Below are 25,425 nucleotides of genomic sequence, written 5' to 3' on the forward strand. Positions count from 1 at the left end.
TTATAGAGTAGTTGAAAAAAGGCTTTTCCATTTCAAGCATTTTTATGATAGGATGATCGAAGATAATGGGACGGATAACGTTGTGAAGAGCGTGGTAGATGTTGTTTTGGGGTAAGAGTGGAATGATAGGTTGATAAGGATTAAGGAATTGGCTTGAAATTGGTCATCGCCGGTGGTGGCGGCACAGCTACGTGTTTGTCTGGGTTGGCATGGCTGGGTAGAGTAACTATTTTGTTTGTTTTTATTTAATCACTATTTAAATCACTATTAAAAAACAAAAAGAACATTTAATAAAGATGTTAACTATAATTAAGAGATAAGACACATGGCAAACAAGGATGTGTATGGTGAGCATACACCAAAGTTAATGTGGGTGAGCAAAAAGGATCCGGCTTCTCTGCCCTCCCACTTCTCATACACTCTCATCTCCTCCTATTTTGTACAGTTACAGTTAAGCCACATCAACATTTTATATTGATTTTTTTATAGAGATAATAAGATAAAAAACAATAGTAATATAAAATATTGACGTGACTTAACCGTGATCGTATAAATAGGAGGAGATGAGAGTGTATGGGAAGTGGGAGGGTAGAAAAGCCAGGTCCGAGCAAAAATGCACCCGAAAAAAAAAAAAAAAAAAAAAAAAAAAAAAAAAAAAAAAAACAATCATGCCGATTTCGACGTTGTACAAATTCACGAGTTTGGGTTTTGAAGATATTCATACCTGGTGAACTGGTATAATTGACTGTTGTTAGTTGCTTTTGTTGTCTACCTATATAAGTGGAAGGAAAATATAATTTTTCTATTAGGGTAGAACTTTAGATTATATATGCACCTAGCCACACCTCGTATGAGTTCATTGAATTTGAGACATGCATCATTGTTCGAACATGTGTATTTGGTTTTTTAATTGGTATACCTGCTTTTAGGCTTGTTATGATAGAAGGGTTCTAAGAAGCCCAAGTGTTGTAACTGTTTATCTACCTCTAATATCCGAGAAACCAATACAAGTAAGACTCGTCTCTATTTGAGATGCAGTGGTAGAACAATGTAATCATAATTTCTAACATTTTTCATATGTTTAGACGAAGGATTTCCAAGTCTCAAGAGATTGAGGCCAAGCTTGTAAGAAATGAATCGCAAAATGTCTATAGGAGGGATTAGAAAATCTTCATATGGTCATTGCAAAGGCAAATGATAAAAGTTTATAAATCCCTACTTAAAATGTGTCATTTACCTATCTCTCTTAAAAACAGTTTATTGATTTCTTTATAATGTCTCAAATGAAGTAAACGTATCTTGGAAAATCAAACCAACTTTTTCTCTTGTTTCTATTTCGAGGTCTTCGTTTTCGAACTTTCAAAATCCATTAAATCACAACAAATAAAATTTGGTCGGCATCTTTTTCTCACCGAATGGACGAAACCCTACACGGCTCAAACACAACCCATAGCCCACTGCCACCCAAGCTTTATTTATGTTGCAATTAGTTTTGGAAAAGGCACAGTTGGCAACAGACAGGCCGTTGCCCAATGTGCCACTTGGTCATTGATTGGATTTATAGTTTCTAGTTAGCAGCTCCACACATGCAAAAATTTGTCACGTCTCACGCTTCTTTGGTTACAATAAACTTCGTCAAAGTTAATTACCAAACAAGACCAACTTGTAGATTCTCAAGCTTGATGGCATGCATTTCACTCTAAAAAATCAGTGAATTCTCACAGATTTACAACGAGTATTGCACTTTTTAAACACGTAACCGGCTTTTATTGGATGATAATGTCACTTGAACAAAAATTTGATTACATAGAAGAATCTTTTGTTAATAAGATAAGAGTATAAAATGCAAGATCTTATGAGCTAAGTAACGCATTTTGGTTGTTCGTTTCACTTTAAATAGCTAGTTACCCCCTTAATCCTATTCTATTTTGTGGTTAATCTAGGTTACTTATGAGTTGACCAAGATCAGCTAAAGAACCTTGTTAATTAGGACAAGCCCCCATGGGGCCAGACTGGCCAGTTTATATGCAATTTAGTTTTTTTCTTTGATTGTGATTGTGATTGTGATTGAAGGACAGAAACATCAATTTCTAGCATATCTAATTAAAAGATTTAAAGTCTAGATACATATGATTCATGGACATATCACTCTGAGGGGGCGTTAAAGGGGTGCTAAAGGTGCAGTAGGGCCCCAAATTTGAAGGGGTTCTAAAATTTTTGTCAACTAATATTTATATGGAATAATATTCTATATTTAAAATTGCTTTTGTTATGAGATAATGTTCTATATTCAAAAATTGATTTTGTGAGCACTTTAAAATCTCATCTTACATTACTTATAAGCATAATTTTTTTCTTTTCTAAATATAAAAATTTAGAACACAATAAGATATTTTGAGTGTCAATAATACATCATAAAAGACGGTATTTTTTCAATATTATTATATAATAAAGTTACATATTCAAGTGAAACTTTAAAGTTAGAGTTTTTAAAATTTGTTTTCTTGTTTGGTTATTTAAGAGTGAAATGCTTTTGATTATTTAGTGAACGTTTATGTTTGTAGCTCTTTTACTTATTACTAATGACATTTTTAAACTTGCAATCAGTGAGTGCTAAACTTTGTTTTGATTTAAGTAATTGATTTCTAGTGTCAATACATTGTCCTACATTTTTTTAAGACTATCTTAAGGAGGGGCGCTTTTATAAATTCCGCACAGGGCCCTTAAAATCTCAGAGACGGCCCTGATATCACTAATCATCAGACGTATCTGCCTATGATAACTTGTAATAAAGTTCATTGATTCATTGTCGACTCTAACAACTCACAACTAATTAATCCTCAATCGTTCATCTTTGCGATGATCATAAGTAAATTCATTCGATGGTGTTGGTTATATGTCAATATAATTAAATAATTGGTTTTAATGCCAATAGACTAATAACCTATTAGCTCGTTTTGCTCTTAGCATAAATGATGTTGGAAGTTGGTTTGAGAAAATTTCTCATGACATTATTGATGTTTTTTTTTTTACACCTGTAACTCTTTTTTACTATAGTATGGGGTTTTTTTTAGGAAGAGTGTAGTCTATTTGAGGTGTGGTTCCTTCCAATCGCTCTTACTGAAGTGAACAATAGCTTACAGTATTTCAACAATCGAGCCCTGATTTATAGTCATGCTCGTCTAATATTCTCGAAGTCTAATGCTAACGCTATTTGTTGCTTTGTTGAGTAAAATTACATCGATTTTGTTTAACAAAAACTAATTAATTTTTGAAAAATAAAGAAATTATCATGGACGTACGAGAAGAAAGATGAACATGCTCCGAAAGCGGGGGGATATTTCGATCAGTCTATTGGACGAGTATATATGAATTTGGTTTGAACATGCAACGACAACTTAGGTTATTAGAATATTACATTATAAATTGTTGTTTTCATTTCTAGTGTGGAGGTCAAAATTTTAGTCTTAGGCCTCGTTTGTTTGACCCCCTTAGCTAGGACTGGACTGGCTAGGACTAATAACCCATGTTTGGTGCAAGCCGGGATTGAGTTTAGTGGGATTAAGTCGGACTCGTGCCGACTAAATCCTTCGTTAGCTAGGCTTAGCGAGAGTCCCCGAAAAGGAGGGGATTGCTAGTCCCGTTTCCCCGCTTCCCCTCACTTTGCCTCACCCCACGCCTGAGAACTTGCCCTCCCACTGTCTTTCTCCCTACCTCCCTAATCATCTGTCCATAAGATCTCCAAGTCAGAGACCCAGAAAACCCAAAAAAGCCAAAAACCCAGAAACCAAAAGCAGATTCATATAAATTATACCAAATTGCAGCTGGTAGTGACAAGATTACGATTCTACCTTAATCGAGGCCAAATGGTAGTCGAATGTGGCCGGAAAATGGTCTGGAAGTCTCGGCCTATTTGGGCTTCTTCAAATCCATGACAGATTCAAGCATGCAAAGCTAAGATCTCGATCTAGGGATGGTGAGGAATTTTTTGGCGGTGCTAACTTCATCCAATTTAACTTGGGTTGGCCAGAAAACACGTCGAGAAACCTGCAAATCGTCGGGAAAAATGGAGTCGTGAGGTTCCGTTCGAACAACGCATAGCTAGAGAGGGAGGGAGGATAGAGAAATAGAGACTGGAATCGATAAGGAGCTTGACTGGGAATGAGAGAGAGACAGGAATCGAGAGGTCTGGGAGGAAAAAAAAGAGGGAGAAGGTGGGATGAAGAACTGAGAGAAGAGGGAGAGAGTGGGACGGAAATGGTAGGAAAAGATGGAGAAAAATATAAGATCATAATAAGTTATTAATAATTTATAGATTAAATAATATAATATTAGAATTTGTTATTATACAGCTTCTTAGTCCAACACTGCACCAAACGCTTCACTAAGTTAATCTAGCTTAGTCTAGTCTAAGCCAGTCCAGCTTAGTCCTTGAAGCAAGTCCAGTCCAAGATAATTCGGCGCAACAAACGAACCCTTAAAGTCTTAATTGTTTATCAAAGGGGTTGCGATTTTTTACTATTTTTCTTGTTTTGGCTGCTACATACTTTACTATATTTGGCTATATTCACAGTGATGCCAAAGTATTTACTATTTATTATATATAACAAGCAAAGTATTTATTATTTATTATTTATTTATAACAAGCGATGTTATTATTATAATCTATTCTGAATAGAGAAAGAAAAAGTTTGAAATAGAAAAAGCATTAAGTTAAAAGTTAAGACATTATTCACCAGAATAATCCATCATTTACTGAAGAGTCAAAATCATTAGTTTTATAGAATAAACAAGTCATTAGTCCAAGTTGATGGTTTCAATTTGGTAAGTAATGTGTACATGTCACGTTAATTAATAATTGTTAAAATCAAATTTCCGTACTGTCCTCAACAAAGGGTTTGAGCAAACTTAACTACCTATAAAAAAAAATAAAAATAAAAACAAACAACCATGATTAACCTTGGGTGCCAGTCTGATATCGACCAAAGGCTATTCGACGGTTAAGTTAGTAAAAACTATTAAGACTCAAGAAGTGGGTAAGAGAATATTGAGAATGAGATAATTGTGTTCCCACAAATGAACCCAACATGAGGTTTTATACTAGTCGATAAAGATTTTTTAGTATATAGAATTTATATTAAACCAAGAGAATCTAAGATAATATCTAGGATTATATATTGTATCCTCTTATGAGTATGATTACTTATGGCGCACGCCAATTCCTAGATTGTATGTGAACTCCTGTCCTCGGATTTCATTATTCAAACTTCGTATTTCGATGTTGTTACGACACGTTCGTTATTTTTTTTTCCGAATTTGTAAAAGGATGAAAATGCCCATGTTGGGAGAAATTCTACGTGAACGTTTGAGCTCCTTTCATGTTTTGCCTCATTTCTTAGCATATTTGAGTAGGACGTGTCGTTACGAACTCGTGGACATAAGCGGAGTAAAATTTGAAACTAGAATGAAGATCCTATGGGGCTCGAAAATCGAGAGTAGTTTTGGTAATTTTACCTGTAATGGGGGGACACAAATTGTTTGTATCTATATGGCCTTTTTTGCGTGCCAGTGGAACCCCTTTCCCATTTCTTCTGTGTTCCCCTTCTCTCTCCCTCACTCTATCTTCTCATGCAGTTCACTCTGCACTTTCTCTCTCTCAACGTCCTCCTACCCGAGCTACACATGACGGCAAGCCGTCATTTTTTCGGCGAGTTAGTCCTTGCAAACATCACTACTACCCTGTTCACCACCCCACTCGTTTGCGGAGATTCATGAAGGATATGTCTGAACCCACAAGCCCATTAACAGGCTAGCTTTTCCGACGAGATTCTGTATCTTTTACGTCGATTTTGATCGAATTTTGGGACACCAATTGAGTCCGGTCACCCCAGAAGTCAGTTTCGAGCTTGGGTTGACCTCAAATAACAAAGCTCCATGAACCTCGATTTGAGCTGAGATTTTTCGACAAGTTTAGGCCATCTCTGACTTTTTTTTTTTTTTAACTTCCAGTAGGTATGAACTTGGTCCTTATCTTTGTAGCTTCATTTTGATACAAGGATCGTCAAATTTAGTTGAAAAAATGAACAAGTTATATCTTCGAGAAGTTTTCAGGCCAATTTTACAGTTTTCGGTGAAATGGAATATTCCATCACGTGACAGAATGTTCCTGACTTCGTTCAGTATGCCATTACAATTTTCGTTAAGTGTAACGGAATATTTCGTCATAGTGACGAAATATCTCAGTTGACCCAGCGCGCACGTGAGTGACTTCAGTATATGTGGTATGGGGCATTACCTTGAAAATTCTCGTGCTAGTATACTTTGTGAAAGTAGCATGGATTTATAAATGTAACTTTTATTAAAATGTTGCTTTTAAATTCAACTATCGATCTATTTCATGAAAGTGATTTGATATGCATTTTGTGATGTTTGAGAAACGTGAAGGTTCGTAGATGACCATTACCCTAGTGCTAATGGGCTATGTGATACCAACTCTGCACCATGTAGCAATGGTACATGGATGGTTCTATCTAATTAATCCACATTAAGAACCATACTTTTTAAGGGTTGCACCTGGTTAATCCGCATTGGGCAGCCTAAGATCGCGCCTGGTTAATCTGCATTGGGCGATCCTGGTTACCTAGGTATGGCCATACGTAAATTAGGGGTGATCATGCTTGTTCAATCCACATTGGGTGATCATCGCCTACCAGTGTTCATAAGAGTGACTCTCTTTGGTTAATCCGTATTGGGAGGGTCATTGTGTACATGGTTACTTTGTTCTCATGAGTGGTTCTACTTGGTTAATCCGCATTGGAGGACCACTTATTGATGATTACTTATTGTACGCTACAGTTGAACTATGTCGCTCTAGCCTAGTTTTTAACGTATTTATGAACTAGAGATTTGAGAACCTTTGTGGTTTGATTTAGAAAAACCGATGGATGTTTGGGTGACTCCTTCGAGATTTCCAGTGAATGGTTTATGATTATATAAAGTATGGTTTTGTGAATGTTGTTCTACACTGAGATCGATGGACTTGTTTTATGGTTATCACATATGTTAATTATTGTCATTTACATGAGCTTCGCAGCTTATCCAAGTTGTTGCTTGCCAGGGGAAACCAAATTTCTAAACCAAATTTTGTAAACCAAATGATGTGGATGTTGATAATTGAATTATTACTTGAGTATTGATTAATGTGATTATTTCCTATCAATGACACATTATTTGATTTGTAAATTTAGTTAAAAATTTTGATTCCTCTAACATTACCAAATGCAATAAAAACAGACGTCGCAAAGTTTTGGACGGTTTGTTTGTTTGTTTAGCGGCTACAAGAACTGGTTTGACTCTTACCTCCATTTATTGTTTCTTTGAAGGCCTCGGTCGGTCAACTACACCTACAACCACCATGCACCACACCCCCCCCCCCCCCTCTCTCTCTCTCTCTCTCTCTCTCTCTCTCTCTCTCATTCTTTTACACAAATTTCCCAAAATACCCCATCCCCTTATTTGTTTCTTTCCCCACACTCCCATCATGTAATATATATATAAATTTAAGAAAAACTAATGAAAATGACTTGAAAACTTTGAGTTTTAACGATAAGGACAAAATAAAGGATAAAATAAATAGTAATATGTTTGACTTTTTAGTGTAAAAATATGATTTTTCGTTAAAATAAACAGTATCATGAGCTTTTCGTTAAAACTTTCTAAAATTTATTGCTTACCCTCCAAAGTCCCAAATATTATTGAACGTAACAACTTTCCCCCAAAAAGGCCAAAAACAGCAGCACAAATGGTCCCCAGCCTTTACACTTGCATATGTGGAAATGTCAAAAATGTGTAACTGTTCAACAAGAAAGAAAAAGAGTTCAACATTTTGGCCGGGGTTGAGTCCATTTCCTATAGGATCTCACCCGCTTGATAAAGGATCTGTAAGCTACAATATGTTGAATTGTTGTTAAATTTAATAATGTCTTTCAGCTACAACTTAGACCTCGTTTTATTAGTAAAAAGTAGTTATCCAACCCTATATTTGGTGCTAAAATATGACTAGGGTTTCATATAAAAAATTTAAGAGATCATTTCGTAACTTCGTTATTTCTTTCTTGTAGGATAACTAATTACGAAAAGGAGGGAACGATGATAATCGTACTACTACCTCATATCAAATGTACCTTTCCAATATAATGCATTTCAATTCTACCTCACCCCTCTCTCTCTCTCTCTCTCTCTCTCTCTCTCTCTCTCTCTCACATGGGCCATATAGTCAATTGGCACTAGGATGTGATATCCGTCCATCCCATTTTACTTCTCACACAACTTTCTAATTTTCGACCATCAGATTGGATGAATTAAAGAAGATTAACGGATAGAAATTAACAAAAGTGTGTGAGAAGTAATTTGTGGTATGTGTATAGTCACACACTCATGTCATAATTTTATATAACAAACATTTCCAAAGCCAAAAGTTGGACTCAAAATATTAATTTAGTCTATAAACCCTAATGGTGGTTGAGCCATCTGCCTATCCAATCTCCCTTCTAAGAACTACTCACCATTAATTCAACTTTGTGTGTGGAACAACACCACCATCTCTTCTTATAAGCTTCCCCGTTTCTTCTTCCTCGCAAGTTCTCCTCCCTCTCTTTCCCTAAACGTGTTCAACTTTGCTTGCGACTCTTGATTCAATTCAAGCAGTCACTCATTTTTTCCATCTGGGTATTTATATACACTCATCATTTCAGGTTTTGTTTAATTTGTAAGCATCCAGAGAGAGCGAAATCAAAACCAATCGTCAATGGATGCTGCTTCTGTTCATCCTAGAAGTAGTACTGATAACAGTAGTAGTATAAACATGGACAAGGAGAGATTGACGGCGGAGATGGCGTTCAAGGACTCGTCCTCCGCCGTCATCAAAATCCGGCAGCACCTGCCGGACTTCTTACAGTCCGTCAAGCTCAAGTACGTCAAGCTTGGGTATGGCTATACCGTTAACGCAGCCACCATTATTTTGTTCCTCCTCATTTTACCGCTCTTCGTCTCCGTAATAATCCAGCTCACCGGTCTGGAGCTGGAACGGATCACCGAGCTCTGGACCAACCAGGCCGTCTGGCTCGAAAGCATCGACGCCGCCACCAGGTTCACCGGTTCAGGGGTCCTTCTCTTCTTCTTTGGCCTCTACTGGGCCAAGAGGTCTAGACCGGTCTACCTCGTCGACTTCTCATGCTACAAACCGGAAGACGAACGCAAAATGTCCGTCGAGTCGTTTCTAAAAATGACGGAAGACAACGGCGCATTTGCTCCGGACACGGTTAACTTCCAGACCCGCATTTCGAACCGGTCCGGTCTAGGCGACGAGACGTACTTGCCTCGCGGAATCACCTCCAACCCGCCACAGCTGTCAATGGAGCAAGCCCGGTCCGAGGCCGAGTCGGTCATGTTCGGCGCGCTCGACTCACTCTTCGAAAAAACCGGAATCAAACCGAACCAAATCGACATCCTCATCGTTAACTGCAGCCTGTTCAACCCGACGCCGTCACTGTCCTCCATGATCGTCAACCACTACAAGCTCAAAACCGACATTAAATCCTACAACCTCGGCGGCATGGGCTGTAGCGCCGGACTGATCTCCATCGACCTAGCCAAGGACCTCCTCAAAGCAAACCCCAACTCCTACGCCGTCGTAGTCAGCACCGAAAACATAACCTTAAACTGGTACTTCGGAAACGACAAATCCATGCTCCTCTGCAACTGTATTTTCCGAATGGGCGGGGCCGCGGTTCTCCTATCAAACAAAAACCGCGACCGCTTCCGGTCCAAGTACGAGCTCATACACACCGTCCGGACCCATAAGGGCGCCGACGACAAGAACTACAAGTGCGTTTACCAGCGGGAAGACGACAAAGGCACTGTCGGCGTTTCGCTGGCGCGTGAGCTCATGGCCGTGGCGGGCGACGCGTTGAAAACGAACATAACGACGCTTGGCCCACTCGTCCTGCCGTTTACCGAACAAGTGTTGTTTTTCATAACGCTGATTCGGAAGAAGGTTTTCAAGGCGAAGGTCAAGCCGTACATTCCGGACTTTAAGCTCGCGTTCGAGCACTTCTGCATCCACGCGGGCGGACGCGCCGTCCTGGACGAGTTGGAGAAGAATCTTCAACTCACTGAGTGGCACATGGAGCCGTCGCGGATGACGTTGCACCGGTTCGGCAACACGTCGAGCAGTTCGCTGTGGTACGAGCTGTCGTACGCGGAGGCAAAGGGTCGGGTTGGGAGGGGCGATCGGGTTTGGCAGATCGCGTTTGGGTCGGGTTTTAAGTGTAACAGCGCGGTTTGGCGGGCCCTCCGGCCGATTTCGGTCGGGGACGGGTTGGGTAATCCGTGGATGGACTCGATTGATAAGTACCCGGTCAAAGTCCCGATGGCTTAGACTGTTTGTCCACGTGGCGTTTTCAGTGGACGAGGAGCTCCACCCGTACTCTCGCACGTGGAATTGCTTGTGGCTGCAATTATTTTCCTTTTTCTTCATTTCTTTTTCCTTTTTTATTTTTTATTTTTCTGTTTATTACTGAATTTCCTATACCAACTTGTAGAATGAATTATTTAAAAAATAACTGAACATTAAGGCATTTGCAAATGCTCTTTGTATGTTTTTTTTTTTTTAAAGTGACAATGTCACACAATCACATTTAAAAGTTAAAACAATAATGGGGTCACGAAGAAAACCTAGCCAAAAGTCTTAGAAATAATTAACGCCCATATATTTCATAGGATCTAGTTTGTAAGTTTTCTTTCCTAATCTAACAATCAATCAATACAAAAGAACCCTTGAAACCCCAAAACCTAAGATGAGAAAAATATATACAACGACAAAAAGTAATCATACTTATGCATCTTAGTGCGGATTCCTACTAACGCAACTCTCTCCTAATGACTAACTATCTAAACTACCACTCTGCACAAAAGAAAAGGATAAAAATGAAAATCATATAATTATGAAACCTTGATACAACCAGGTACCGTGCCTGACCAAAATTAATCGCTAGAGAAGCTTGGAATTGAGAGATATGGAGGATTCTTGAGTGGAGGGAGAGGAAAATATATGCAGAGTGCATTGTGGAATGAGGCTTTATGCTTGTTTGAGAAGTTAACATGTTCAACTTAAGAATTTTTTAATGGGAGTTTTCATGAAAATAGCTTGGATTAAGTTTAATTTAATAAAAAACTATACTATTTATGAATCTGCGGTACTATACTATTTATGAAACTAAACAGTACTACACTATTTATTGTTCAAATTCATATATAATGCCTAGTTCTTGGTTCACTTTTGTAAATGGTACTTAGTTATTGGGTCTTGTTTTATAAATAATATATAGTAATTAGTACAATTTTATAAATAATGTCTCGTTCTTGATCCAGTTTCATAAATAGTGCATAGTTTTTAGTCCACTTTCATATATAATGTCTAGTTCTTGGTCATATTTCATAAATAGTGTCTAGTTCTTGATCTAGTTTCATAAATAGCTTATACTAAATAATACAGTTTCATAAATAGTGTATTTTTCTTGGTCTAGTTTCATAAATAATATTTCTTTCTTAGTCTAGTGTTTTACATTGAACTTTTTCAAATTTTTTATATTTTCTAATCAAACAAAGAACCAATTAGAACTGAAGGGAAGGTAATTGAAAATTCATATGGTTCACAACTCAAAGTTTTTTTTGGAGTTCCTTATGTTATGTTAATGAACTCCACAAGTTCTCTCTAAGATTGCTTTTTTATTTTCTTCCCAAAAAAATCCCTTCTTGTAAGTTTTTTTTAGGAAAACTAACGAAAAATCCAAAAAAACTTCCATTTTAATGAAAATCCATTTTTAAAGGTATAGTGAGTAGTACCAGAGAAATGTACAAATGTAATTTTTCGTTAAAAATGAACATTACCGAAAATGTTTTATTAAAACTTCTTGTTTTTTTTTATGAATCCCCTTTCTCCTGCCATCAATCACTCCACATAAATTTTTTTTTTTAAAGTTGCGGCATGCATTTTAAATGGATAAAAATACTCCATAGAAGCAAATACAAAAGCTGGGAAAAAGCACGAGCACACCAAACCAAGAGAAATTTTTTATTGTGACAGGAACATGGATGATACATCACGTGTTTTTATGTAAGTGATAGAAAATTTTATTTTTTAAGTTATTAACTTTTTAATACATATATCACACCATTTGTATAGTGACACGTGATGTACCACCTTGTGTGCCAATCACACTGGAAAAATTTCTCCCAAACCAAACAAAATCTGGGAAAAAACGCTGTGCAATTGCACGCGCATAGTTAGGTTTTTTTTTTAATCGTTATTATTAAATAAAGTTGTAGGATAGTTTTTTTTGTTAAAATTTAAATTTTTGAAGTATTTTTCATTAGTTTTTTATTTTTTTTAATAATCTCCATCTTCTGATCTTAATTGTTTATTTCGTTCAAATATAAAGGGGGATATATGAAGTCGTCGGGGGTTATGTGCAGTCATTGACTCTTTGCTGCGTCTGTTGCTAGAAAAAACGTTTTAATCGATATGTCAATTATATGTTAATTGTTATAAATATTTTTTGCTGTCAATTTTTGCACATATAAGAAAATGTGTTGTCAATTAGTTTTTCTAACTGTGTGTCCTACAAATATTATTATAACCAAAAAAAAAAATTGGATAAGAGAAAATCTAAAATTAACACGTTAGTCATCAAATTAACATTTGACATTTATTTTTTAACATCTCAATTGTAAGCAGATAAGGAATTTTAAAAGAATAGTATTATCTGTATATTCTTATTAATTTTTGTCATAATGATCTTCAATCCATTCAATCTGAGAATCAAAAATTAAAAAATTTGCGTTAAAATTAAAAGTAGACGTGTGGATGTCATTGTCCTTTTGAAAATCTGCGTACATAAATGGGCATTGATACGTATCTTCTGTGCTGAACAGTTATGTTCAATGCACATAAAAAGGACAAGTTGATCTATCGCAATCTCAACTACTTGAAAATGGAAATTTGACGTGGGCATGGAACTATCAAATTTCATCCTTTTGTTTTATTTATTTGAACAACACAACAATTAAACTTAAGTTTTGAATTCAAATTTTCATTTAGAGAAAAAGTTTAACAAATTAAGATCTCTTCCAACAAAATGAAAATAATTCTAAATATTACATATGACCAACGTGCCGTCAAACGTGAGGGCAAACCTAACTCAAGAAAAATCACATAGGAAATCCATGAAGAACTATACAATTACAAATTCATCATAAATACAATATATTTAGAAGCGTCCATATCTAATTGACAAAGAATATAACATTCACGAGAACTAAACCTTGCAAGCCAATGAATTAGCGTCCAAGCTCCCCTTGATAATCTTGCAATGCCTGGCAAAAGAAACATTGTTATGACTTGCCTCCATTAAAATTTGAGCTTCCTCTTCATAGTACTTATTAGGGATGGGCAAATATCCATTATTTATGGATAACCGCGGTTACCCGTTCATTTAAATTAAACGATTACGGTTATGGGTAACTATTTAGATAAATAAATGGTTATGGGTATAACCGTTTACCCATGAAATTTAAATGGGTGGTTATGGGTATTAACTGTGGTTATAAACGGGTAACCGTTTACCCATTTATTTTATATATGTAAAACTAACACAAACCATGTTCTCGATCCAATAATACTTATCACCCAATAAATTAGCAAGGAATTCATCGATCATTCTCTCAATAACACTGCTACAGGAATGATGATTCTCATCATCAAGGAATTCGCTAAATTAATTTAAATTCCTTGCAGGTAACCGTGAAATTGACAGAAATGTCTCATAAACAATTTTTGTAACCCAATAATACTTAACAAATATTATATTTACCTTTGTTTATACCATATTTAGGGCCTCGTATATTTGGGACTTGGGCCTTGTATTTGGGCCTCACACTAAAAGCCCATACTTTGTAAAAGAGGAGGAGCCCCTTATTCTATAAAAAGGGACTCCTCCCTCATTCTGAGGGAGGAAAATAGCCAAGCCATCCTACAAGGCTCAAAACTCTCATACATTTAGAGAGAGTCCTCATACAATTCAAGAGGCTCTCCTTCCTTCTCCCCCACCCTCCTTTCTCCGGGGGACTTCCCCCAAACACTTGTATCCATACAATTACAGAGAAACAGAATCAACTACAGTGTGGACGTAGCCCATATATTGGGGTGAACCACGATAAAATCCTTGTGTTCTTTGTGTTCTTTGTGTTCTTGAGCGTTTGTGCAGATTCACGGTCGGATTTACGTTGTTCCAAGACCGTCCCGGTTTTGTGCATCAACATTTGGCGCCGTCTGTGGGAATCGATACGAAAAATTGTGTCGGTTCTTTTTCATTTTTTTCACCTCCGCAGTGATTCTGCAAAACCCACAAAAAACCAAGAACACCACTCTCTCTTTTGCTTCTGCACTCTAAAATCTGAGCCAAACCAGTCTCTGGTTTCATCTCTTATTCCTCTCTTCGTCTTTGGTTTCTTTAAAAAACCAAGTTCCTTCTGATTTGGGAAATAAATAAATAAAAAAATAAAATATTTGGCTAGCAGATGGCAGACAGTGAATGGAGGAGGTGAACATGTTTTTGTAGGAGGTGAGCAAGGTGGTCAAGGGCTCAAGACGCTTCGCTGACTTGATCAACGACCAGGATCTTAAGCAAGCCAGCATACGTCACGCCTTGGTTCTCATCGCCGCCGCCTAGTTTAATCATGGCCTTGATATCTTCATCGGTGACGACGAAGCCGGCGCTGCTCATGTAATTCTTCATGTCCTCGTGGCTGAGTTTCCCGTCGTCGTCCTTGTCCATCACCTTAAACACGTCATCCATCACTCCCGAGCTTTTTGCCCTGTCGCCGCAAGCCAAGACGCGCTCGAACTCCTCATACTGGACGAACCCGTCGTTGTCGGAATCAGCGGCAGACATCATCGATCTGATGAGGTTTTAGTCCGCGACGGAGCTGGAGAAGCCGGCGTAGAAGGCCCGGAGGTCGTCTTTGCTGATCTTGCCGTCGTGGTCGGCATCCGATGCAGTGGAGGCCGCGGTGTTCGTCGACACCAGCCTCGGCACCCACCTTGCCGCCGTCGTCGACCTTTACCGGAGGATTGAACTACTATCGAGCTTTGAACTTAACCTGAGAGCTTACTGGACCATACCTGGGAGCTTACTAGACCATGGGCGGGCCTACGGATAAAGGTGCCGGTTAAGTTTATGGTGGGGGACCTGGACATCACCTATCATATTCCAGGTATCCAGAACTACATACATAAAGGTGGGTTCAAGAGAGATGTGCCGTTTCTGCAGGAGGTGGTTGTGATGGAAGATGCGGCTCACTTCATTAACCAGGAAAAGCTAGACGAAGTCAGTCAGCATGTCTACGACTTCATCAAGAAGTTCTGATCTCTATTAGCTAGACGAGCTCGCTAGCTTCCTTTAGTTTGTTTCTCTTTGCAGTTGAAGGGTTTCTTCTGTGCCCTTACAGGTTAGGGTGATGAAGTCTGCTCGAAAAAGAGAAAAAGAAAAGAGCAAAAGCAAAAACAGAAAAGAAGATGCAAGAAACAAAGCGAAAGCAAAAAGAAAAAAAAAAAAAAAGCAGAAAGCATGGCTACCCACTAATGCACAGCAGCCCAAGCTCGATTAAGGGAATCAACTTGGCACGATGACAATGCAGAAGATGCCCACCAACTTTCATCATCAACAACCGCCGAAGCAGCTGCAGCTGCAGCAGCCGCCGTCACAAAAACAGGGGCCCAACGATGAGATCAGACCATCTGGGTTGGCGACCTTCAATACGTAGAACTTCAGGTCCTCTGTCTCTCCAGCAAGGTGATCTCCGGCGACCTGCCAGATCAGTTGGTCTCCGGCCTCGAGGGCCTCCAATTTCTCAACGTCATGCGTTGGCCGAAATAGCTGCACTATGATTGGTGATTCTCTATGTCTACCAGGTTAGGAAGAGAAAAAGTCTCAAGTCAAAAGGTGGTAGTACCAAAGACCTGGAAAAGTTCCCTTTACTCAGTTTTTCTTTGTTGATGGGCACGAGGAGTGGGAATGGATGGGCACAACCTGTCCAAGAAAAGCAAGTGGTTTGGCAAACAAAATGATTACCCGCAGTGATGATTTTACTTTAGGAATTTGAAGATTATCAAAAAATTGCGCCTAAAGGATCCCATCAGACAGGGATGAGGAACATGGATGGGCAAAGAAATGGAGTGGAGAAAAAGAAAAAATAAAAGTGATGGGCACGACCTTGCTGTCCAAGAAAAGCAAGGAGAGGTAGCCCTCTAGTTTCGCCAAGAGACAGAGATGCAGGAGGTGCAAAAGAAAAAGAAAAAGAAAATGGAGGCCCTCCTCGAGAGCACATGGGAGACAATGCAAAAGAAAAAGAAAAAAGTGGTGCAGTTATGGAGGGGTCCTGTGCTCACAAAGAAGAAAAGCAAAAGCACTGACAAAAGCAATACTATTGGCAGATTTAGATCAAAATACATTGCGCCTACGCAGAAAAAGAAAAAGAAAGCGAAAATCAAAGCAATGGGAAAGCAGAGAAAAGCAGAAAAGCAGTGGGGAACAAAGCAGAAAAGAGAAGGCAAAAAACAAAAGCAAAAGAGAAAAGCAAAAGATTTTTCTATTATTATGATTTCTTACCAGGTGAAGATACAGAGAGAGGGCAGCAGAAAAACACTGCAAAAGTAAGGAATAAACACCCCATCCGAATGATGTAATTTATTTTTATCTTTCGGAGACATCTGTATAAACCCCATCAGAGGGTAATATATATAAACCCCATCAGAGGGTCAAAAAAAAAAAAAAAAAAAAAAAAAAAAAAAAAAAGGGAAAAGCCCAAAACAAATGGGCTGGCATGTTGTGGAGGGCGAAGGCCCATAAGCCTGAAATAGCACCAACCAGGTGATCAAAATTACTCCCAGGTCATCCACAATTATTCGGCAACCCGCCGTTATTACCACCAACCAGGTGATCAAAAGTACGCCTAGTACTCCAAATTATACATGAGCACTACTCATGTCATTCATACATAAACATTCATGAGCATCACTCATGACAATCATGCATAAACATTCATGATCATCATTCATGTCAACATTCATGAGCATAACTCATGTTAACATTCATGAGCATCACTCATGACAACATCCATGAGCATCACTCATGTCAATCAACATAAACATTCATGAGCATCACTCATGTCAATCAGCTTCAAAAGCTTCATTTACAAAAGCTCCAGTTTCGAAAGCTTCATTTCCAGAGCTCTAGCTTCAAAGCTTCACTTGCAAAGCTTCACCTACAAAGCTTCAGTGCAGGGTATACAAATACCGCCTCCGAACAACCGCCACTTCGGCCCATACATGGATTCAATTTGAAGTCTCCAGCCAACAGACTCTATTGACCGAAGACTTGGGGGACTACATTATGTACCATATATTGGGCCTCATGAAAAATACTTGGGGAACCTAGCCCATTATTTATGTATTAAGGAGCAAACCCTTATTCTACAAAAGGGACTCCCCTCACCACTATTAGAGAGCATCAACTCTAGCCCATCATCCATGTATTGAGGAGTGAGCCCTTATTCTATAAAAGGGACTCCCTCACCTTCAAACGCCACAAGCCGAGCCAACAAAGGCAACATAAGCTACAAGCAAAGCGGCCTCACAACATGTGCTACTTCTAGTTGAGCATCATTTCAGATTGGGCACCGCCTCATATCGAGCATCAGTTCTAGACAACATTTAGTTACTTCGGCCCACACATGGACTGAATTTCAAGTCTCCAGCCAAAAGACTCTCTTGACTGAAGACTTGGGGGACTACTGTTTATACCATATTTAGGGCCTCGTATATTTGGGACTTGGGCCTTGTATTTGGGCCTCACACTAAAAGCCCATACTTTGTAAAAGAGGAGGAGCCCCTTATTCTATAAAAAGGGACTCCTCCCTCATTCTGAGGGAGGAAAATAGCCAAGCCATCCTACAAGGCTCAAAACTCTCATACATTTAGAGAGAGTCCTCATACAATTCAAGAGGCTCTCCTTCCTTCTCCCCCACCCTCCTTTCTCCGGGGGACTTCCCCCAAACACTTGTATCCATACAATTACAGAGAAACAGAATCAACTACAGTGTGGACGTAGCCCATATATTGGGGTGAACCACGATAAAATCCTTGTGTTCTTTGTGTTCTTTGTGTTCTTGAGCGTTTGTGCAGATTCACGGTCGGATTTACGTTGTTCCAAGACCGTCCCGGTTTTGTGCATCAACAACCTTCATTGGTAACAATTAAAAATATCGTCAGTAAACTATTATTTCAATTATTGGAATGGTATAAGGACTTAAAAAATTAAAATACGGAAATGTATAATGAATGTACCTATAACGGTGTTTAACTGTAAAAAAAAAAGAAAATTATGACAATTTTTTTTTAATTTTCAAGTTGTTAAAAAACATGTAGACGGGTGAAAACTGGGTAATGGTAAAATAAAGAAGATAAACAAGTTAAAAAGTGTAAATGGGTAAACGAGTATTAAACGGTTACGGTTAAATGAGTATGCAGTTATGGGTATGGTTAACCGTTTATAAACGGTTATGGGTATGGGTACAACTATTTAAGCAATTACCCAACGGTTTAAGCAATTACCCAACAGGTAAACGGTTATGCGGGTATGAGCATAAACGGTTATGAGTAAATAACCACGGTTACCCGTCCATCATAACCGTTGTCCAACCCTAGTACTTATCAAGTGCACAAATACCAAGAATCACAAAAACCACAATCTCATATCTAAACAATATTCAATGTTGAGCAGTAAGCCACAGTCACCACAAAAGGCTCACCTTGACCGAGAGAGATCCACATAAGTGTTTTTTTTTTTTTCAGCAATGCGAAAGAGCCACTATAACCAGAAAATGGAGATGATTAGAAGACAAGAGAAACATGAAGGAGACAAGAGAGATGTCACCAAGGATAAAGCCAGGGGTCCAAGGCAGTGTAATTTTCTCCGAGTTGGATTCTCTCCGAGTTGGATTCTCTACTCTTCTCTTTTCATCCTCATATCTTTTATTTTCTATTTTGCCTTTTTTTTTTATAAAAAATTAATATAAGATGTTTATGTGACTTAACCGTGACCGTTCAAATAGGAGGGAAGGAAAGGGAAGGAAAAAAAAAAGGGGAGAGAATCCTACTCCAATTTTCTCTCTAGTGGCTATAAATTTTTTTACAATCCAACTTCGTGCCCCCTATTCGTTTAGGACGCCCTTTGATCGAAGGTTAGGTATTACTTCATTTGTTGTGTATATGCTTTTAATTTGTTAAATAAACGTCTTTCTCGTGTCATCAAAGTTCCTCAAATGAAATGAACCCATACTAGAAGATAGAGTAACTCTAACATAGAAAAATCGTGTGGCTAGGATTGGTAGAGGCAATTAAGTCCCTCTTTCTGCATATCTGTTTTAATCTTCCTTCCTACCCACATGGTATGGAACGACCACACATGTAAAAAATGTTATGTTAAGGGTATGGAAATTTGGTTGAGAAATTTTCTTTTGCCTTTGATTGCTTAGCAAACTTGATTGGGACATGTAACAGAGGTTGGTGGAAGTGGATTGTCTGCCCTCCTATTTCCATATTTTTCACATCCTCTCCTGTTTGTGTGGTCACGATTAAGACACGTCAATATTTTATATTGATTTTTTTTATAAAAATAATAAAACAAAAAGTAATAGGAATATAAAATGTTGATGTGGTTTAACCATGACTACATAAAATAGGAGAGGATGAGAAGAGTATGGAAATGGGAGGGCAAACAATCCACCCCATATTAGTGACCAAACGTCGATTTGTTGGTTTTGTGATTATCCATAAATTAATGACATTTTTCAGTCAAATCACACTAATTTTATCATTTTTAATGTATATTTTAGATTTATTAGGTTTTGTAATTTGCAACCAGACAAGGATTGTCTGCCCTCCCACTTCTGGTGCCCCCCGTACCCTCCTGTTTTGTGTGATTACGGTTAAGCTACGTCAACATTTTATATTATTTTTTATAGAGATAATAAGACAAAAATGAATAGTAATATAAAACGTTGACGTAGTTTAACGGTGATCACACAAACAGGAGGGCACGGGAGGGTAGACAATCATTGTCCCTTGCAACCCCTTCCTAACATCCACTTGACCACGACTTGCAAGAATTGGCAGGGAGACAATCCACTAAATTCAAACTTAAAACCTCTAAATTTCAAATAAAACATAATACAACCAGACTATAGAACTGAATGACGATGGACATTCAATACTTTGTTTGGTCAATTATCCCGTTCCCATCCCACATTGCATTGTATCAATTATTTGGGGGAAGCTGACTGAAAATTCAATGTTGTACCTGTCCCTTCCCTAACAATGGCATTTATTAGGATAGAGTAAAGGCTATCTTTGTTCACACTGCGTCGTTTTTGTGCATGTGTCATGCTAACTTGTTGGTATCGATCGGTCACACTAGCGCTTTGATATGTATAACAGTATAAGTTGTTGATATGTATAAGTTGTTGGTATGTATAAGTTGTTGGTATGTATAAGGTCTTTCAATACTAACTTGTTGGTATCGTTCTTTCACACATGCTAAACTCATGCTAACATGCTAACCATATGATTCACTCACCCATATTGGGAAGGGACATGTTCGTACTATTCTGTCTTTTTGTGTATTTTTTGGATGGTTGTAGAAGGAAATGAGAGCTATTTTGTAAACTAAATTTTTTTTAATACTATGCATGCAGTAATTGAGTTAGAACTCATAGATCGATTTACTTTAAATTTTAAAGTGAATTGAAATCTTAAGAGATGTCAGTGTGTAATGTTTTTTTTTTTTTTTTTTTTTGTAAAATTATAAATTTCAGGAGTTAGTGAAATTAACACAATATGATATGGATACTAAGTTGAGAGTATATTCGTCAGAAACAGCTAGAAGAGATTACATTTTTGGAACAAGTTTAGTTTTGGTTGGCTAGTTTGTAAAAGAACTACCAAAGCCAATCTCTCGTGGATTAAAAAAATAGGGTTTTTATCACAAATAATTTTTGAAATTAAAAATCAATCAATGTAGTCCCTGAAAATAGATGTTGCAAATCAATGTGGTCATTCCCTCATAATTTTGTTAAAAATTTCATTAAGTGCTGATATGGCACATAAATGGGCCCTATAAGATTTACGGGTTTTTATCACAAATGATTCCTGAAATTGACCTACACTATCAAAATGGTCCTCGAAATTGACCCACACCATCAATGTGGTCCTTGAAATTAAAATTAATTAATGTAGTCCTTAAAAATAGGTGTCGCAAATCAATATGTTCATTTTGCCATTATTTTGTAAAAAAAAATTGTTATGTGCTGATGTGAGTTTAATAATTAATTAAAAAGTTTGTCTACATACCTTTTTGCACAATGAATTTTTTTTCTTCTTATAGTAGGGCTTACTCCAAAGAGAGATCTCTTCCATAAGTTCTCAAAGGCACAAGGCTTAACCAATTCCTAAGAGGGGGTGTGGAAATATTTTTCAACCAACAATAGACGCACCTCGGTTATAACCTCATTATCTCAAGGCAGACCTCACCGTTCTTTGCATCACCAGACCACCAGGGAAGCGCCGAATAAACTTTCTAAGATTAAAGTTGTGAAGATGTTGATCGCCTAAATGTTAACGGTGATGTCCCATAAGTCATTGTCAATGGGCCAAACCATCACCAAAGGTGATCTCGATCCAAGTTCAATTCGATGAAGGATGTCGAAGTGTGTAAAGATGAGTGTATTGATTTTTTTTTTCAGTGAATAGAGAGCGAAGGAGGTAGAGAAATGTGGACAGGGATTGGAGGTGATTGCAAGATTGGATTTTTGGGTTGATAAATTTTTTTATTAACTATTAAATTATTAAGCCTATTTGTAATTTTTTTTAAAATTTAATTAGACTTGTGTGACCCATTTATGTGTCACATTAGCACATAACAAAATTTTGATAAAATTGTGACGGGATGACTACATTGATTTGAGACACTTACTTGCAAGATTACATTGGTCAATTTTTAATTTTAGGGACCATTTTGATGTTGTGGGTCAATTTCAGGGACTATTTTGATGTCGTGGGTCAATTTAAATGACCATTTGTGAGAAAAAATGGCTTATATATAAAACTTATTTATGTGCCACATCAGTACTTAACGAAATTTTTAACAAAATTTTAATGGAAGGACCACATGGATTTACAACATCTATTTCAGGGACTACATTGATTGATTTTCATTTTTAGGGACCATCTTGATGGTGAGGGTCAATTTCAAGTACTATTTGTGATAAAAACCCAAAAAAATAATCACAACACACGTGTATTGACCTAACATGAAGAGAATACATATATAGTGTTAAATTTTTTATTGTGACCGGAACATGGGTAGTATACCACGTGTTTTTATAAAAGTTGTGGGAAATTTTATTTTTTTAGTTATTAATTTTTTAACACACATATCTCACAATTTGTATAGTGACACATGGTGTACCACTACATGTGCCGGTCATATTAAAAAAATCTCTCATATATAGCACAGATACATCGTCACGTGGCGTTTAGTGCCCATACAGTAAAATATTTAAACAAAAGCTTACGTAAGTCTTTATTTTAGGGGTGTGATATCCACATACACTTTTTTACTTCTCACACACCCTTCTAAGTTTCGGCCATTGGATTGGGTAAATTGAAGAAGATCAAATGGTAAAAATTAACAAGGGGTGTGTGAGAACTAAAAAGGAACGTGGATAACACATCCCTTATTTTATTAGACCCGTGGATCAGCGAAAGTCCATCTCCGACCCATTCATTATGTATGGCCAACATAAAAACCAAAAGCCAACCCATCAGCAACACAACCCGAATACCACAACCACACCATGTGGGCAGTGTCCTACCCGCCCCCGCCACCACCATCTCAACCTCTCATCCCCAAACCACCTCCGACGTACCCCATCCGCCTCTCTATTGTCGCCAAGTCTCAGCCGCCATCCCAAGACCTCAGAGGCTTAGGTCGATCAATCCTCACAAAACTCAAATCCAATCCCAACCCAAAATTACAAGGAAAGCAAAAGCAAGATGAAGAGGATAAGAAGGTAATTAGTGGGTCGGATGTGCTTTCCGCCATGCAGAGAGCAGCGGCGAAGAAAAACAGAGAGAGCGTTAAGAAAAAGAAGAAGGCACCGCCGTCGTCGTCGTCATCCTATGCGGGCAGTCACAGGGAAGAAGAAGGTGTGGACGAGTATGGCAACGTGAGGCCCTTGTGTGTGAAAAGCGAGTGGGGTAGTAGGTTGGATGAGTTGGGAAAACGCCTTAAAGAGCTTTCTTCCAAGGCCCCTTGAGGCTGGAATTATGCCCATCTATGTATTCCTAATTTTTAGTGTGAATTATATTATTTGTTAACCTTTACTTATTTTCATGCACAAAAATTGAGTGCGTGATTTGGTTTGGTTTGATTTGCTCTAAACTTCAAATTTGTAGCATAAATAAATTAAACTTATCAATTAATACACCATATAATACGCAAATGTGGTATAAATGATAAGATAATTATACTAAATACATCAAGATTATGTGAATGAGAATTCGAGTTTGATGCAAAGAGTGGAACACACTGCTCTAGCCAAATTTGTATACTAATCATGTTGGTTTAGTTTGAGAGGTTTAAACAATTCAATGATTTTTTTTTTCTCATCCTAAATAAAAGAGTAAATTGTACAAATGGTCCCTCAACTTTAATCAAATTGGAGCAATGGTCCCTCAACTAAAAATCCATTACCATTGGTCCCTCAACTTATCAAAATGTGTAGCTATAGTCCTTTTTATCAATTTTGTCAAAATTTTGTCAAAATAAGCTATGTTGGAATGACCATTTATATAATTAGGGTTCATTAACTCATCAAAGTGTATAATTATGGTTCTTTTTGTCAACTATGTCAAAAAATTTGTCAAAACGAGTTATATTGGAAGGACCATTGCTACAAGTGGGTTAAAGTTAAAGGACCATTTCTCCACTTGAATTAAAGTTCAGGGACCAATGGTAATGGATTTTTAGTTGAGGGACCATAGCTACACGTTTTGATAAGTTGAGGGACCAAAGGTAATTGATTTTTAGTTGAGGGACCATTGCTCCAATTTGATTAAAGTTGAGGGACCATTTGTACAATTTACTCTAAATAAAATATCAAATTTGAAGTGTCAACTGTGACCAGTGTGAAGAAAGTTGAAATTGCACCATAAAACCAAAAGAAAACTAATGAAAATGGCTTGAAAACTTTGAGTTTTAACCAAAAATCATGTAATAACTTTATTTAATGGTTAGGACAAAATCAAATACTAAATCAGTCTTATTAAAATGGCCCAAATATTGAGTTTACGATTTTATCCCTAACGATAAGCTTTTGTCCGTTAATCTCTCTTCATTATGAATCTCTCTCATATTCTCTTCCCCATTTTTTCCTGACATTCAAAACCTTCCATTTTTCTTTCTAATCTCGCATAGCAACTCCATTTCTATCACTATGTAAAAACCACAGCTTCGACCCCAAACCTAATTTTGAGCCATCTCCATCTCTGTGAAAATTGGAAACTGTTGATGCACAAAACCGGAGGTCTTGAAACAACGTAAATCCGACTGTGAATCTGCAAGAAATGTAAATAACACAAGATGTATTGTGGTTCACCCCAATGTTTGGGTTACGTCCACACTGATTATTGTATTTCTCTGAGAAGTGAGGGGAGTGAGGGAGAGAGCTTCTGAGGGTGAGAAAACTCATCCCATGGCCTAAGAAATGGCCTCCCCTAATGAAGAGAGTGAGGAGTCCTTTTATAGAATAAAGGCTCCTCACTTATTACATATTTGCCCTTTCTTTTATTACATAATTACATTTGAATCCTCCGAGTATTTATACGAGATCTAAATACGAAGGCCCTAAGTATGGTACAAACAATAGTCCCCCAAGTCTTCAGTCAAGAGAGTCTTTTGGCTGGAGACTTGAAATTCAGTCCATGTGTGGGCCGAAGTAACTAGATGTCGTCTTGAACTAATACTTGATATGAGGCGGTGCTAAAAGTGAAACGATGCTCAACTAGAAGAAGCACATGTTGCGAGGCTGCTTGACTTATGGCTTATGTTGCCTTGGTTGGCTTGGCTTGTGGCGTTTGAAGGTGAGGGAGTCCATTTTATAGAATAAAGACTTGCTCCTCAATACATAAATGATGGGCTAGAGTTGATGCTTGCGGTGAGGCGGTTGCTCTGTAGGCGGCGATGCTCT

The 25,425-nt window shown here is 37.8% G+C and overlaps 3 protein-coding genes across 3 annotated transcripts; 2 read left to right on the plus strand and 1 right to left on the minus strand.

The window, feature by feature from the left end:
- Window positions 1-8,480: 8,480 nt before the first annotated feature.
- Window positions 8,481-10,645, plus strand: LOC103427677 (3-ketoacyl-CoA synthase 1-like). Its single transcript, XM_008365743.4, has one exon. The coding sequence runs from the start codon at window positions 8,807-8,809 to the stop codon at window positions 10,436-10,438; it is 1,632 nt and encodes a 543-aa protein (XP_008363965.2). The 5' UTR covers window positions 8,481-8,806; the 3' UTR covers window positions 10,439-10,645.
- Window positions 10,646-14,702: 4,057 nt separating this feature from the next.
- On the minus strand, window positions 14,703-15,011 carry LOC103427724 (calcium-binding protein CP1-like). Its single transcript, XM_070804663.1, has one exon. It carries the CDS (start codon window positions 15,009-15,011, stop codon window positions 14,703-14,705), a length of 309 nt encoding a protein of 102 aa, XP_070660764.1.
- Window positions 15,012-22,959: 7,948 nt separating this feature from the next.
- LOC103407997 (uncharacterized) lies at window positions 22,960-23,560 on the plus strand. The gene has a single exon (XM_008346869.4). It carries the CDS (start codon window positions 23,032-23,034, stop codon window positions 23,491-23,493), a length of 462 nt encoding a protein of 153 aa, XP_008345091.2. The 5' UTR covers window positions 22,960-23,031; the 3' UTR covers window positions 23,494-23,560.
- The last annotated feature ends 1,865 nt before the right edge of the window (window positions 23,561-25,425 follow it).

Source organism: Malus domestica, chromosome 01, assembly GCF_042453785.1.
Source record: "Malus domestica chromosome 01, GDT2T_hap1".
NCBI classification, from domain to species: domain Eukaryota; kingdom Viridiplantae; phylum Streptophyta; class Magnoliopsida; order Rosales; family Rosaceae; genus Malus; species Malus domestica.

What these genes read in the sequence shown, in the direction of transcription:
- LOC103427677 (XM_008365743.4), top strand. Translation starts at nt 8,807, where the DNA reads ATGGATGCTGCTTCTGTTCATCCTAGAAGTAGTACTGATAACAGTAGT.
- LOC103427724 (XM_070804663.1), bottom strand. Translation starts at nt 15,011, where the DNA reads ATGTCTGCCGCTGATTCCGACAACGACGGGTTCGTCCAGTATGAGGAG.
- LOC103407997 (XM_008346869.4), top strand. Translation starts at nt 23,032, where the DNA reads ATGTGGGCAGTGTCCTACCCGCCCCCGCCACCACCATCTCAACCTCTC.